Here is a 15,094-nt window from a genome sequence, read left to right as displayed (position 1 = left end):
CCCACGGCAGCCTGCTTCCTCATTCACCCACCACAGCAGCGCGGCGGCACTAGCCCGATGGGAAATGCCCACAGGCCAGTACAGTGAAGGCTCCGGTGCCTGCTAAAGTCTCCTTCCTGCTCTCAGCCTCAGTTTCCCCTCACAGTAACAAAAACTTGACCAAGGTGGCTGTGGAGAGCCTCCCTGGCTCTGACAGCTAATAAGATGAGCTCCGTGAATTCGGGTGGGGTTGGAGGGGACCGGAGTTTGGAGGGTTCGATGTTGGACCAGCATCCTGGCAGACCCGATGACCAATGTGGGCGGCAGAAACACCCAGACCTTCCTTGCAAAGCCCTAGCTTGGACTCCACCTCTGACTCAGTGTGATTTCGGGCCTGTCACCTCAGCCGTCTGAGCCCCGGTGTCCTCATCTGTGACATGAGGACGGGGACAGCAGTGACTTCAGCCCAGGGTCTCGAGGAGTCCGTGAGATGCCGTGTGCAGGATCGCACACATCTGACAGGCAGACGGTCTGCTCGGCTCAGGACAGACCCAGCCCCCCTGGCCGCGCTGGGACTCCCGAGACTGTGTCAGTCTGCGGACTCCACAAGCTGCCTTACTTGGAGAGGAGGAGGGGTGGCCGTGCCTGAGAGCTGAGAACGTGTTTCCTGAGAAAACCCTCGCCGGGAAGTTTCAGGAAAGGGAGATACAGAGGCCACAGGGGGCAGGCTGACTCCTGGATGGACGGAGTTTCAATAGGTTCTAGCAGTTCTCCAATAAATATGGAGCCTCTTGCAAAAATAAACATGCATCCTATTAATAACGGCAGAAAGTATTAATATGAACAGTGCCTGACCCTCCCCAGCTTCCCTGCTCTGCTTCTGCCCCTGTAGCTGGAGTCAGGTGGGAGCCTTGGTCCCGAGCCTCCCGCCCCCAAGGCGTGTGTCTTCACAGGGGCCCCCCCTCTCCCCAGCAACCTCCCCACTACTCTTCAAGGGGAAATGCCAAAACACTCTTGGAAAAACGAGGGCCCATTGTACTCAAACAATAGTACCCCGCGACTGCTTCCTACCCGGGGATAAAAATATTTACAGGAAAAGAAAATGGTCCCCCCACCACCCCTCCCCACACGCCACCCCACCGCATACAAGTGGGCTCTGCCCAGCCACCAAGCTCTCCTCAGTGGGCTATATTTAGACAGGGGCCTCCTCTCAAACCCAGCTCTCAAATCCCAATCTTTTCTGGAAGGAAAGAGCAGACAGCTCTCCTGACACCCTGGTGAGGCTCCTCGCTCCCCCCCGCCAGGAGCCCCCCAGCCCCCCCACTCCACCACAGTCCACCCCCAGATCCAGGGGCAGCCCGTAATGGGCGGTTGCTTGCGGGTTCGGGTTTTATTTTTAAGACTTTCAAATGGCGGAGTCATGTTTCCATTGGAAGGCCTGCAGGAAATGAAACGGAACCTGCCAGTCCAGGCAAAATATTTTGGACGCTGCCAAGTTCTCCAGCGCCGCGCTGGGGATCTTCGGGGGGGGGGGGGGGCGAGGGGGGGCGAATGGCGACCCCGGTTCCCACGGCCCGGTTTCCAGCCCCAGCCCCAGCCCCACCGCCCACGCCGCGGAGAGTCTGGACAAGCGGCTCCACCTCTCTGAGCCTCCGCGTTCACATCGCGGGTGTGGACAGAAGTAGAACCCCTCAGGGCGATGCCCCGCCTGCTAGATGAGCGGTACCCACACAGCCCAGCTGCTATTTTTAACAGGATTTCTGGGTTTTTACTATTACTATTACTATTGCTACTCTATTATCATTTCTAATACAAATAATTGACATTATGATGACAATTAACATTCATATTTCTATTATATTATCCTGATTGATCACAATGGCCAGTTTCCTAAGGGGCAAAACGGGACCAAAAATCCCTGCTTTTTGGGGGTTGGGGGTGATTTCCTTTTACTCCTCTTACTGACATGTCACTGTGGCTTTCCTACAATGGGCACTAAAGCGTTACTACAGACGTCCCTCCCATGGTGACTCTCCAGCCTCGCGCCATCAGACATCACCACTCACTCGGGTCACTGGGACCCTGGCTGTCTGGGACACCACACAAGAGGGCATGTGCCAGACAGCCAGTGCGGGCCACACCTCTGGGCACCACTTCAGCTCTCTGTTGCCACAGGATGGGGAGGGGGCCACGACACCAAGGGACCAGACATAAAGGGTCCGGTGATGCTCCGAGGCTCAGGCGCGCAGCCCCGGCCTGCCCTCCACCCCCCGTAGGAATCGAACCTGGCTCGCATCCTGCCTCCACCCCCCTGGGCGACCCACTGAAAGGCCCAGCTCTACCCGCCGCTCTCGCAGCCTGAAGGTCTCTTTTCCTGGCAGGTGCTCAGCGGAGACGACCACCTCCCAAGAGGCCCTGGCGGGACCGCCACCCCCCGCCAGGCTGAGCTCACTCTGTCCTCTCCTTTGTGGCTCCAGTTTACTGTCTCCGAGTGCCTGTGGGACCAGCGCGGCCTCTGCGCCTGCCTGGTTCCGTGTGTGTGGTCCTGACTATGGGCCCACCTGTCTCTCCTCGGGTGATGCCTCCAGCTGTCCCTCCCACTGCGAAGACACCAAAGGGTAACACGTGCCAAGAGCCAGCTCCAGCCCCTTTGGTCTCAGGATAACAGGACACATTTTCCACCACTTGGGTTTGGGGGAGGGTGGGGACAAGAAGGAAAGAGCCCCAACCCTCCCAAGTCTGGGGCCTTCGGAGGCTCTTCTGCAGTAACACCTCTGCAACCCCCAGACTGGTCCGCATAATCTGAACCCCACCCGGAGGCCCCAGGACATCCCCACCCCGTCCCTAGGCTGCTCTCCCACCTCTGGCCCATGAAGGCGGTTCCGGGTGTCCATTCACATGCAGAGAAACTGAGGCTCGGGAAGGCGAGGTGGCGGGTTGGAGGTTACCCAGCAAGTCGGGACTTGCGTCTTACTAACCCCACCCTCATTCTCTCGGGAGTCGTCTCCACAGCCCCCCGCAGGAGGTGCCCACCTGTCAGGTCAGGAGAACGAGCCCTGAGGGTTGACTCAATTGCCCAAGCCAGCAGCTACCAAGAAGCTCTGGGCCCGGACGCCTGAGCTTTCCTCCCCGAGACCACAGCGTTCCAGCCTCCTTCCTTCCCCTACAGTCCTTCCCCTGCCCCGGAAGCCCGAAAACAGGCTGACCCGGGCTGCTGGGAGGAAGCCCACAGGACTGGGTGGGGAGGTGCGATGAGGTGGCCCAGGGCAGCTTTGGAGCCCACCAAGCACGGAATTCGGCCACAAAGGACCAGAGCGGCAGCACCGGGCTGGCCTGGCTGACCTGGTTTGGAGCCCCGGTAAGGGACGGGCTCAGCCGGTCCAGTCCCCCAGAGGGAAGCTGGTGGGCGGATCCTCTGTCCCGGGGCCACCAGCAAGTAGCCTCCAGGCTGCTGCTGGGCCACTCCGGGGCAGGCTACCCGCAGAAGAGGTGGGACAGGCACCCTTCCTCCATGTCCCCCTCCCCTCTGCCACCCCTGGCTGTACGGGCGGGGGTTGGGGGGGTAGAAGGTGAAGGTCACTGAACAGGTGTGCCCTGGATCGTCCCTGGGCTGACTCAGAGCCCCCCGTACCACCCCAGAGGAGCAAGGGTTTGGGGGAGCACCGACCCCAGGTCCCACGGCCCAGAGGCTCACCCCACAGGCTCAGGCCAGGGCCCGCTGGCTTCCAGCCGGGCACTCGTGACCGGCGCGTTCCAACGTTCCGTCACCTCCTCTCCACCAGTCCCGCCCGGGGCCCCACTCGGAGGCCAGTCTCTGCCGGGCCCCTTCCCAGGAGGCCTTGGGTGCCTCCTTCAGTCTGTGCTGACCCGTGGGCCGCAGTCACACAGCTTCCAGTCCCACAACAAATATTTACTGGGCAAACACAATCCTGCTAATGACAGGCTAATGACAGGGCCGGTGATGCTGACAGGACGGGCCAGCGCTCGCCGAGCGCCTTCCCTGCTGCAGGCGCCCGGCCGACCGATTCTGTCACCCTTACAACTCCCCGCGCAGGTGTTCTCACCCCTTTTCACAGATGAGTAAACTAAGGTCCACGAGGGCAGGTCATTTGCTCACGGGCATTAGGCCTTAAAGAGGAGCAGCCAGTGGCGCCTGGGTGGCTCAGACGGTTAAGCGTCCAACTCTTCAGTTTGGCTCAGGTCGTGATCTTAGGGTCCCTGTATCGAGCCTCGCAGCAGGCTCTGCTGTCTGCTTGAGGATTCTCTCTCTCCCTCTGTCCCTCCTCCCGCTCTCATGGGCACATGTGCACGATCTCTCTCTTGAACAAATCTTTGAAAAAAAAAGTGGGGGGTGGCTGGGTGGCTCAGTGGATTAAAGCCTCTGCCTTCAGCTCAGGTCCTGATTCCAGGGTCCTGGGATGGAGCCCCACATGGGGCTCCCTGCCCAGCCGGGAGTGTGCTTCTCCCTCTAGCTCTGTCCTCCTCCTGCCCCTGCTCGTGCTCACTTTGGTACTCAAATAAATAAATAAAATCTTAAAAACAAACCAAAACAGACGCTAGGTGGGGCCCCTAGAGACCATGGAGGCAACAATGGTAAACTGAGGCCCGGGGTCAGGAAGCCACTCGCCCAGGCCATGTGGGGGCCCACTCCGCCCCCGGCTCAGCACCTCTCACCTTGCGCCAGAGCAGCTGGGCCTGCGGCAGCCCCGTGCCCTCGATCTCGTGGCGCATGCTGTTGAACAGGGCCACGCCATACTGGTCCTCATAAAAGCGCAGGAACTCCGTCAGGATCTTCCCGGTTCTCTCTGAAAGGGAAAAACAAAGAGGACCGTGAGGTCGGCACAGTTACCGCGAGCAGCAGCCAGGCCCCAAGGAGGCGCGCGGGCCAAGCTCGGTACCGCCGGCTGGTGAAACCGGTGGCCCAAGCTCTCTTTCACCTGCCTCGCCTTCCAGGCCAGAGCGCTGCTGCGTCCCCTGTGCACAGGGGGTGGCCCTTCGACGGGAAACCGGCCGATGACGGTGACAGAGAAAACACGAGAAACCGACAGACGAGTGAGCCTGTCAGCCTGAGCCTCTCAGCCACCTGGGGGACGCAGGCACAGACCAGTCAGGGTGTGGGGGAACAGACACCTTAACTCGGAGCCGGGGTGGAGCAGGGGTGCTGGAAATCGGGAGGCCCTTTCTGGAGGGCGACCGGCGGCTGCACGTGCAAATTCTAAGGGCTCACGTGGGGCCCCAGATGCCACACGCACTCCTCGAGGGATTTCCCATGAACACCTTGCCGGGGAGCAGGTGTATATACTCACCCAGGCCATCAGCAGACGCGAGCCCGGTGCGCGTGCACGGACACCGGTTCCCACCATTACCTGTGCACCTGCGACAGGAAGCGGGTGGGGGGACCGATGGGTACCACCAGGGCGAAGGTGCCCACACCTGGCCACGTCAAGAAAAGCGAGTTACGGAACCACGTGCTGACTGTTACCTCATTTAAAATCACTCCTGTTTGTGCCTCAAAGTTATTTATGCCTGGACATGGAGGAAAAGGTCCTAGAAGGCAGCACGCCCCAACTGTTCTGCGTGGGACCCCTGGCTGTGGGAATGGGAGGGCCGAGTGGATTGCATTTTCTTCTTTCTTCACTTTAACAGCTTTTGAATTATTTTACAACCGTGATTCCTTCCACGATTCAAAAAATAAACGTTCTAAAATTAACCCATCCCCCAGGTTAACCACCTTTTTGCTTTCACGGGCAATTTGCTTCTCTGCTGCCAAAACAGTTTCTGAACAGAGAAGGTGACTCCTGGGCCTCCAGGGCTTGCCCAGCACACACCAGATGCTCAAGGCTGGCACTGCCTGGGCAACCCTATTTACAGATGAAGAAACTGAGGCCCAGGGAGGGCGATGACCCATGACAAGAAGACCCTCTCCTTGGAGAGATTTCCTCGTCCCGAGAAGCTGCTGCTCAAGTCCCAGCTTCAGGGTCGTGCCGGCTCACCCCAAGGCTCCCCTCCCTGGGCCTCAGTTCCCTGCACACGAAGAAGACTAGACTCTGTGGTGGACAGCCCCCCACCCCCAGTCTTGGGATTCCAGGTTGGAAGACCTGGTCCTTTCTCAAAGAACGGGCTGATGAGACACCGTCCCTCCTATGGCTGGTCTCTGCTCTCCAAGAGACACCCAGCACGGACAGCATCTCGTCTGATCTTCTCAAGAGCCCTCCCTGTGCGGTGGGGCTGGTGTGATCCCCATTTTCGAGAAGACCCAGAAGAAGCGCTGAGACCCAGAGAGGTTAAGAAGTCACAGGCTCAAGGTCACATAGACAGTGGGTGGTGGAGCTGGGGTGCAGTCCAGGGGCCCCGCTAGGAGGTGGTGGCCGGGGAAGAGGGCTGAAATCCTGCGGCCACATCCCCATCCAAGGTCTCAGGCAGGCTCAATCCCTCTACTCCCTCTGGAAGAGCTCAGCCCACCAAGGACCACCCCCCCACCACACTCCACAGACCCTGCCTGTGGTCCCCTTTCCCGGAATGAGGTCACGGCTGTCCAGATTCCAGTTTGCGGAGAGGAGCAGGAGGAACAAATGAGGAATTTGCTTTGAATGCCTATTTTTTAAAAACCATAAACAAGCAGAACTCTCACAACGACCACGGGAATTGTTTTGAAAAATGATGAGGCAGGACTGGGAGGGGCGGGGGGAGCCGGCAAGAGGGGGTAAGAAATCGGAGGGGAGCCCAAGAGAGAAGATGGGATGGCGGGGGACAATAATACTGATGAACCCCCTCATCATTCGCATCATTGTGGCTACCACCTCCTGGGCGTTAACCTGAGCGGCTGGGGGTGGTGAGTCCTGCAGGCAGGATCCCAAAGAATATTCATGAAATCCCTAAGGAGGCATATTATCATTTTCTCATTTTAGTGCCGACGCGGCTTGCAGACCCAGGACCGGAGAGCCAGGGTTGCAGCCACCAGGCCAGGCAGCCTCAGCCCAGGGCTCTGTCCCGACTCTGCCACAAGCAGCCAGACACCCAATGGGAGATGCTTCCACCATGAAGGATCTCGAGGGTCCTTCAGCCACAGCTCTGGGAGGCCTGACCAGCCCCTAGTACGCCCAACTTCAGAGCACAATTTCCAGAAGCGCCAGAATCTGCCCTGACCCTTGAGAAGCCAGGCCCAGGAGGAAACTGCTGTCCTGGATCAGAACTCGAACCCAGGTCTGCCTAAGCCATAGCTCAGCAAAACCCAGAGGCTGGATCCCAGCAGGGGGTGGCTAGGTTTAGAAGGCCACAGGGCTAGACTAGGGAGGAGGAGGGGCAGGGCAAGGTAACATCCTATTATCCCATCAGGTGCACCAAGACCCCCGGGGCAGGGAGTGGGCTCTAGGTTGGAGAGGAAGCTGGGGAGGAGGCAAAGACGGAGCTGACAGGCTTGAAGTGTCTGGGCTGAGAAGGGCCAGGTGGGGTCGGGGGTGGGGGGAAGGAGAAAGTCCCCTGTAGCCCTCCCAACGGGGTGCGGGTAAGTTATCCAAGTGAGACTATGGGACCAGGGTCCAGGAATGGAGGCCACCAGGACTGGCGGGGCAGGGTGTGGGGGTGGGAGTCCCCAGGAAGAGTGGGGAGAAGTGAGAGGGCACGGGCTGAAACGGACAGGAAACAGGAAAAAAGGCACCCTGTACCCCCAAACAGACGACAGCAGCCCTGACCCCCGCTTCACCCGACTGCAATGACAGGCATGCATGCCTCACTATCCAAACTTGAGCCCGATATAGATCAGGATCTGTTTTCTGATGAACCCTTTGCTACCTGAAATTACAGAACCAAATAGATCATAGAGCGGGGTCTCTACCCAAACTTGCTCTCCCAACTCGGGAGCCTAACAGATCGGGAGGCTCGTATCTGTCTAAGGACTGACTGCACATCACAGAAGGTGGCCCCAGCACCCTTCTGCTCACCGCTAGATGCCCTCTGCCCCCCTCTTGTGGCCTGTCACAGGCAGGTGCTGAGCTAGGGGGATGTCTACTTGCCCGTTAGGAAATGTCCCCTCTGCGCCAGGCCCCGCAGGGCTGGGGAGGCCGTCAGGCCAGGGGTTGGGGACATCATTCCTCAAGGGAGTAAGGACTCAAGGAGGGTCCCAAGCAGTGCCAGCCAACTGGGTGCACTCGGCCCAAGTTCGGCCGAAGGAGGGCTAGAGAGGGAAGACTGGGGGGTGCGGCAGGGGGTGGTGGCCGGAAGGGAGCAGGGCTGCAGCATGGCTTCTTGGCAAGGGTCACGCTGGGCACATTCTTGAGGGATGTCCTAAGACCGCTTGGAAGAAACTGCCTTGTGCTTGGTACAAAGGAAGCGCCACAGGAAGACAGAGGATGAGGCCTGCGGCCCCGTAGGGGGCCTAGGATTGGGGGCTGGGAAGACCTCAGAGAGGCACGCTGAGGGAGGGGGTGCAGGGATAAAGGGCTCATCGGGCAGAAGCCCTGAACCGCGTCCCCAGCGGCCTGTGTGGCCGGCGCTGCTGGAGGAGAACCTGGCTGGGAAGCACAGCCGTGGCTTCTCCTGCCTGCAGAGCTCTGGGATGAGGCCCGGGAAGGCCCCTTCCCGTCAGCATCGCTCAGCACCCCAGTTCTTCCTCTTGCCACCCCATGGCGCTGTCTCCCTGGAGCTGCCCAGGGATTTTTACGGTTCAAATCCCCACTGCAGTGTCCCTGCCTGGATGTCTATGGATGGGTCCCCCAGGCCCCGGGGGCCCCTCTCTCCTCCACACCTGCCCATACCACCTCTTCCGCCTCATTTCATGGCTTCTAAAGACACCACGTGCCATGGATTTAGGGCCACTGAGACCAAAGCTCACCACCCCAAAAGGCACGCTGAGCCACAGAGTGGGAGGGGCTCACCGGAGGTCACACATCCAGACTGAGGCGGTCAGGGTTCGACCCACAGCCTGCTGACTCCCACCCTCTCCCGGTTCTGACCACGGTCCCCAGGGCCCCACAGAGGTCCAGCAGGAAGCTGGCTGTGGCTCCATCCCTAGAGGCAGGGCCAACCCCAGGGATCCAGGGCCCAGGGATGGCTGGGAGCTACAGAGATGCTGGCATGGGGCACGAGTTCCCACTCTGTTGGCCCCCAGCCCCAGAGCCACCTGGCCCTCTCAGAGCCTCAAGTGGGGAAGGGAAGCTTCGTCTGAGGATCAACTACAAACCCCAGGAGGGTGGGCCTGGCACAAGCAGGTGCTGTGAGATGGGCAATGTGACGGGATGGCTGGGCTCAGGAAGTCCCTGGACGTCACTAGGATGTTACTGTTAACCACAATAGTGCTCGGCTTATCACAACAATGGTAAAGAGACTGAAATTTTTATTAGCAGATATAATTTTTATAACTTGAAAAAAATCCAGGACTTTTTTTTTTTTTTTTAAAGAACCAGGACAAGAATCACAAAATAATGACGATGATAGGTATATCTTCAGCTGACAGGCCAGACAAATGGAGAGCCCACCAGGAGGAAGCAGGGGCTCAGGTGAAGGTAAGAGGGTGGGAGAGCCAGGCCAGGCGTGTGTGAGATGCACACAGGAACCCCGCTTCCCACCTGACCTTGGACAGGTTCCCCTGGCAGAACCCTCGGCCTCAGCTTCCGCCCAGGGTGCATCACTGCCCTCCTCCCCGCGCCCCTCTGCCAGCATATCCTGCAGAATTTGGCGGTAAGCTCACCTTACTCAGACTCGGGGCCCTGCACACACGCTTGGATTCTTCAAATGGGCCCCAGAGCTGAATAAAACCCTCCTCAGGTGTATAAGTCAGTGCTTGGAACGATGAACAGCTCATGAAAAGTCACTCCACTTGTGGGTCAATAAAAACCTACTGAGCATCGCCATGGGGTCGCCATGGGAAGCACCCACCTGTGGGGTCCTGATTCCCTCTTTAGCCCAAGAAGGCCGCCCATGAATTCGGGGAGTGGACCTGAGTGTCCCAATCTGCACCCAGACACCGCTGGGTTCTGGGACCTCAGGGGGCCGCTGCCCCCTCCCCGGTGCCCCCACCTCCCCATCAAGACAGCGGTATGAGGGTAGTGGGCTCCACCTGGCTCAGGATTTGGGGGCCATGCATGCACACACACTCTCACGGGGCTTGTTTTGGGGTGAAGCCTTGCAGCCAGCTAATGGAATACAGGATTTGCATCTGTATCTTTGTGGATCTTAGCATGACTCTGCCCCCAGATAACTGGAACCCTGTCTCCAAGGGCTGCCCTTTTGGGACCATCAAGAGTGACCCAGTAGGTACCCCTTACCATCGAGCCTCCTAACTCTGCCCCCAGTCTACCAGGTATGCCTATCACTAAAACCTTACATATGTTCAACAGCCCACTGAACCCTAACAGATATTGCTACCCCACTTTACAGATAAGGAAACTGAGGCTCAGAGAGACCTGGTGACCCATTCAGAGATGCACAGCCCCGAAGGGGAAAGAGGTAGGTTTCAAAGCCTGTACAAAGCCCCCACCCCATAAAGCTTCCTCATCCAACAGCCTCCCACATAGCACCACAATACAATTTCCAAAGCCCTGCCTTGAACTTTCTTCTGGGATCTTTGCCTATTCCCAAGAGGCAGGCGAAGCATACTTTACTATCCCCATTTTACAGATGAAGAAACTGAGGTTCAGAGAGGCAAAGTGACTTTCCCAAGGTCACACAATTGACAACTGCCAGAGCCAGGACTGAAGCCTGGGGTCTCCAGCCCCCATCTGGTGAGCACTGGTGGGGAGCCTTCACACCTACTGGATCCTTACCTGTCCCATCTCCTCTGGGCCTTAATTATACTGTAAAATGGGTGGGTGGGTCCCTGTTGGCTCAGCTGATTCAAAATCTCAATGATGATCTAATCAGTGTTGCCCTGGCCCCAGGAGCTGACCAGGATGCTGGCCTCAGCATCTCCTCTGAGCTGCTGGTGAGTCAGCTCTGAGTGGGAGCTGACCACAGACCTCTCAGGCTGGACAGAGGGACTGGGAGAGAAGTCGGGGGGCAGGGGCAGGACTCAGCATCAATGCTACCTAGGTACAAGGCACCATCTCTACTGACCACGTGGGCTCTGGGTCCCAATGCTGGCTCTGCCACCTACTAGTTGTGTGGCTTTGGCCAAGGCACTTCCTCTCTCTGAGCCTTTGTTTCCCGCTCTGCAAAATGGCACAACAGTATCGGCCTGACGAGGTTATAAGATCAAGATCCATGAGCTAACGGGCATACAGCACTTGACCCTGGAGAAGAGGAAGCACGTTGCTAATAGGGGCTCCTACAGAGTACCTCTTGTCCGAGTTCCTGTAATTCAAGGAGGGGCCCTTGAAACCCCCTGGCCCAGCTGAGCGACTCCTGGCCCGGCCCGGCCCCAGGACTGGCACCAAGAGTAGCCACGGCAACCGGAAGGACGTTAATCTCTGATTTTCCAAAGTGACAACATTAAGGGTCACGCTGCTTCCTGCACTCGGAAAGCGGGGGCTGGGCGAGACTGTGGGAGGCCCCAGGGTAGCCTTCAGTCTCCTGCAGATCCTGTGGGGTCTGGGAGATCTGGCCCACTGTGCAGATGGCGAAACTGAGGCTCACACAGGAAAAGGGGCTTATGGAGCTGAGGATGACAGAAAGGCACACAGGGCTGCCCCATAGCCTCGAATGCCTTTTGGCGGCCCTGCCAAAGCCCAGCACCTTTCACGCCAAGATCATCCCCTTCATCCATGACTCGGCCCTGGGGCAGGTGGTGTCCGGACCAGTGGAACATTTCAGACGAGAAGAGCCAGGATCCCTGCCAAGTCCTCCAGCTAGGGAGCAGCAGATGCGGGATCTGAACCCAGGCCCAGGACCCCCTCTACACCAACCATGGAGCCCCGGAACAAAGAGGGTGATCTCCAACTGAGAACACGTCAGCCTCGTGCCAACCATGGGGGCTTCAGACTGGGCCCGGCCCTGGATTGGCCCCAGCTGAGGGCAACGTGCCCGACCTGTTCCTGGCTTATCCGGTCCCTCCAGCAGGGCCCCCGGGGACACACCTCCCCCAGAGGCCTGGCCCGGTTTCAGAGCTGAAAGAGATTTGCCGACTGAAACCAGGCAGGCAGCACCCTACAGGGCGGGGTCGGCCCAGAACCTGCCTACCTGGTTCCCAGTGCTCTGGGGAGAAGGCCCCGGTGAGAGCGGAGGAGGAGGCGCCAGGGACTCAAGTTTCCCTGGGTCACACAGTCATCCAAAGTACCACCATCTGCATCATTCACCTAGGAGAGCAGGGGCAGTCTACAGTCCAGAGAGGTAGCGACACTCTCCTACGGTCACACAGCATGTCCCCACAGAGCTGGGTCGGGGCGCCGGGTCCCCAGGGCCTAGCCCAAGGCTCTTCTACTCAGCCCCCGCTATCACTACAAACACATCCTGGCAGCAGCCGAACATTCGACACCTCTATACCCAGCGGGGTGCTCCATGTTTGCATGTGTCATTTCATGTGTTGTCCCCACTTCAGAGAGAATGATGCTGAGCCTCAGAGAGGTTAAGTGACTTCTCTGGAGACACACAGCTTGTCAATGACAGGGACCCAGAACAGCCCGATTCCACCACAGAACCAGCGTCTGGACAAATCCACCTTCCCCTCAACCTGCCAGCCTCTGGGAGCAGGGGTTCCAGGCCACACAGGCCCTGTGGGTGGCCGCAGTCGGAAAGGCTGACATGGCTCCCGCTCAGGACCTGTAATCAGGGGGGAAGTCAGGAGGAGGGGGTAATGACAGGCTCCGCTGACTGGCAGAGGAGGGGGACTGGCAGACCGCCCATGAGAATTAGCAGCCGGAACCCCGCAGAGCCAGAGCCAAGAAGGGGTTAAGTTAGCTAAGCCTCCCCCACCCCCCCAGCCAGTCCTTGTTCAGAAGGGAGACAGCAGCCAGAGAGGGCAAGGGACCCACCCAGGGTCATCCCACAGATAACCGTCAGAGAAAGAGTTTGCTCAGGGCATCTATACAGCAGCGGCAGGTCCCAGGGACCCCACTCTGGGCCCGAGAGGATTCCCAGCCCGGCCATGCCCTACTCCCCAGGGCAAGGCCATCAGGGGGAAGTGGACTTCCTAGCTGACCTGGGGCCGGTCAAGAGGCTGGTACAGCCGAGCCCTGACCCTGTCACTAGTCACTGGCCCCCAGCCAAGCCGCTCCCACCCTGTGCCGGCCCCCGCCTCCAAACTTCTACCCACTTCCACGCCTGGCTCCTTCGGCCCCTTCGCGTACAGGAGTCACAGGGTCTTTTCATTACAATTCTCTCCCTGAACCCGCTCTGCCCAACAACCTTCCACGGCTCCCACTGCCTTCCGGACAAAGACTGAGCTCCTCGGGAGGCCCTGAGGCTCCTGCATGCTCTCCCTTGCCACGGGGTCCTGCGTGGGCTGTGCTCCAGGCCAGGAACACTCCCAGCTCCTCCTCTAAGCCCACTTCTTAGCCCCTCCACTGCACCGCTCCTTCCCCTAAGAGGACTCCCGCTCAGTGGGTGCCTCTACTTACTCCCACAGCCCCCCACTGATCCCACAGTGGGTAAAGGCCTGTTCCCCGTCAGACTCCCCTGGACAGTAGCCACCACATCTGGGACAGGGTCCGACACGCAGCAGGAAGCTCAGAGAGAAAAGCCAGAAGCAGCGATCCAGAGCCACGCTGCCCCCCCCCCCCCGGCCCAGAGCCACCCTCGTTGAGCAATAAAACTCCCCCCACACACCCCAGAGATCCCTCACCACAGAAAGGGAGGCTTCAGGTCCCAGGAAGGGGAGGATAAGGATATGCACAACGCTGTCCTTCTTGCTTGGGAAGGTGACTGCCACCCACAAGGTTCCCTCCCCGCCAGCCTCAGGTGCCCCAAAGGGACCCTCTGCTGGCCACCCTTTCCCTGGGGCCAGTCATTAGGAAAGAAAAACGTGTCCCTATAAACACAGCAGCCCACAGCATGCCAAGGCCCAATCGTGACAATCACCCAATGGCGTGCCAGCTCCGTGTGAGGGGCTCCATGTGGGAGATGGAAACAGCCCGGTGGCCTGGGGGAAGGGGGGTGTGCTATCATTACCCCAGTGGACAGAGGAGAGAGGAGAAAGCCCGTAAGGCACAGCGCTGGCTGCTGACACCCCGGGAGACTGGGGTGGGGGTGGGGGGAGCGGCTCACCCATCACCACAGTCTCGGCACCTGCTACGGGGCCCGGCACACCACGGCCGGCAGACGCTACACTGCATCAGACCCAGGACCCACGAGGTTCTGAGCCCCACTTCCTTCCCCAGGACCCACCCAGGCCATTCATTTCCTACCTACCTCGGGCCCCTACCTCCATGCTTTCACCTGTACCTGCCCCCACAGGAGCCCCTTCCCCCTCGCTGCCACAGTCCAGTCTTAGCCAGCCTTCTAGGCCCCACTCAAGCGTCTCCGGTGCAGCCCATTTGTGCATAATTGTAACAATAACTGGGGCCGGAGCTAATGCCTGTAGCCCCCAGCCCGCCGCCAGGCACACAGGCAGCTGCCATGTATGTTAACGATCACCGTCTGCATTATTGCTTTTAACCCTCGCCCAGGTTTATTCTCCAGACTCCCCACTGAGCGGGGAGCCCACCGTGGGGCTCGAACCCAGGACCCTAGGATCATGAACTGAGCCGAACGCAGACGCTTAACCCACTGAGCCATCCAGGCGCCCACTCAAATTTAGTCTTAAACCCATTTTCTAGATGAGCCCGGAGAGGGGAAATGACTTGTCCAACGTCACACAGGTAAGAAAGAGTATGTCCACTCTTTGTTATGTGTGCGGAAACAGAGAAAGAGCTTAGAAACCTGTGGAGTCTCTCTGCCAGGACGTTCCCCACCCACTTGGCAGCTGCCACGCCCAGACGTGGCACCTTGTTCCTTTGTCCCCAGAACTCTGTGCGGCACTGGCTTTGGGAGAGAAGTGTGGGTTTCTCATGGAGGCAGGTGTGTTCCAGGGCCAAGCTTGAAGCAAGAAGCAAACCCTGAGCTCAGAACAGTCTCTCTGGGACTCAGTTTCTTCATCTGGAAAATGGGCATAATGTTTCCTCACACACATACACACACACCTCAACTGGTGACAAGGGGTCCTCGGGAGATGCTGGCTTTGGTTGCTAATAGTTAAAGGGCTGGGTAA

General features: G+C 58.9%; 1 protein-coding gene across 1 annotated transcript in view; it reads right to left on the bottom strand.

Moving 5' to 3' along the window:
• Positions 1-15,094, bottom strand: part of NIBAN2 (niban apoptosis regulator 2) — a 51,414-nt gene that overhangs the window by 15,455 nt on the left and 20,865 nt on the right. Inside the window, exon 2 of the mRNA XM_032308399.1 lies at positions 4,654-4,784. Coding sequence (XP_032164290.1) covers positions 4,654-4,784 — 131 coding nt within the window. The remainder of the gene's footprint in view (positions 1-4,653; positions 4,785-15,094) is intronic.

The sequence above is a fragment of the Mustela erminea genome, chromosome 12, assembly GCF_009829155.1.
Source record: "Mustela erminea isolate mMusErm1 chromosome 12, mMusErm1.Pri, whole genome shotgun sequence".
NCBI classification, from domain to species: Eukaryota; Metazoa; Chordata; class Mammalia; order Carnivora; family Mustelidae; genus Mustela; species Mustela erminea.
The sequence above is the reverse complement of the archived record's forward strand: the minus strand, read 5'-3'. Positions and strand labels throughout refer to the sequence as shown.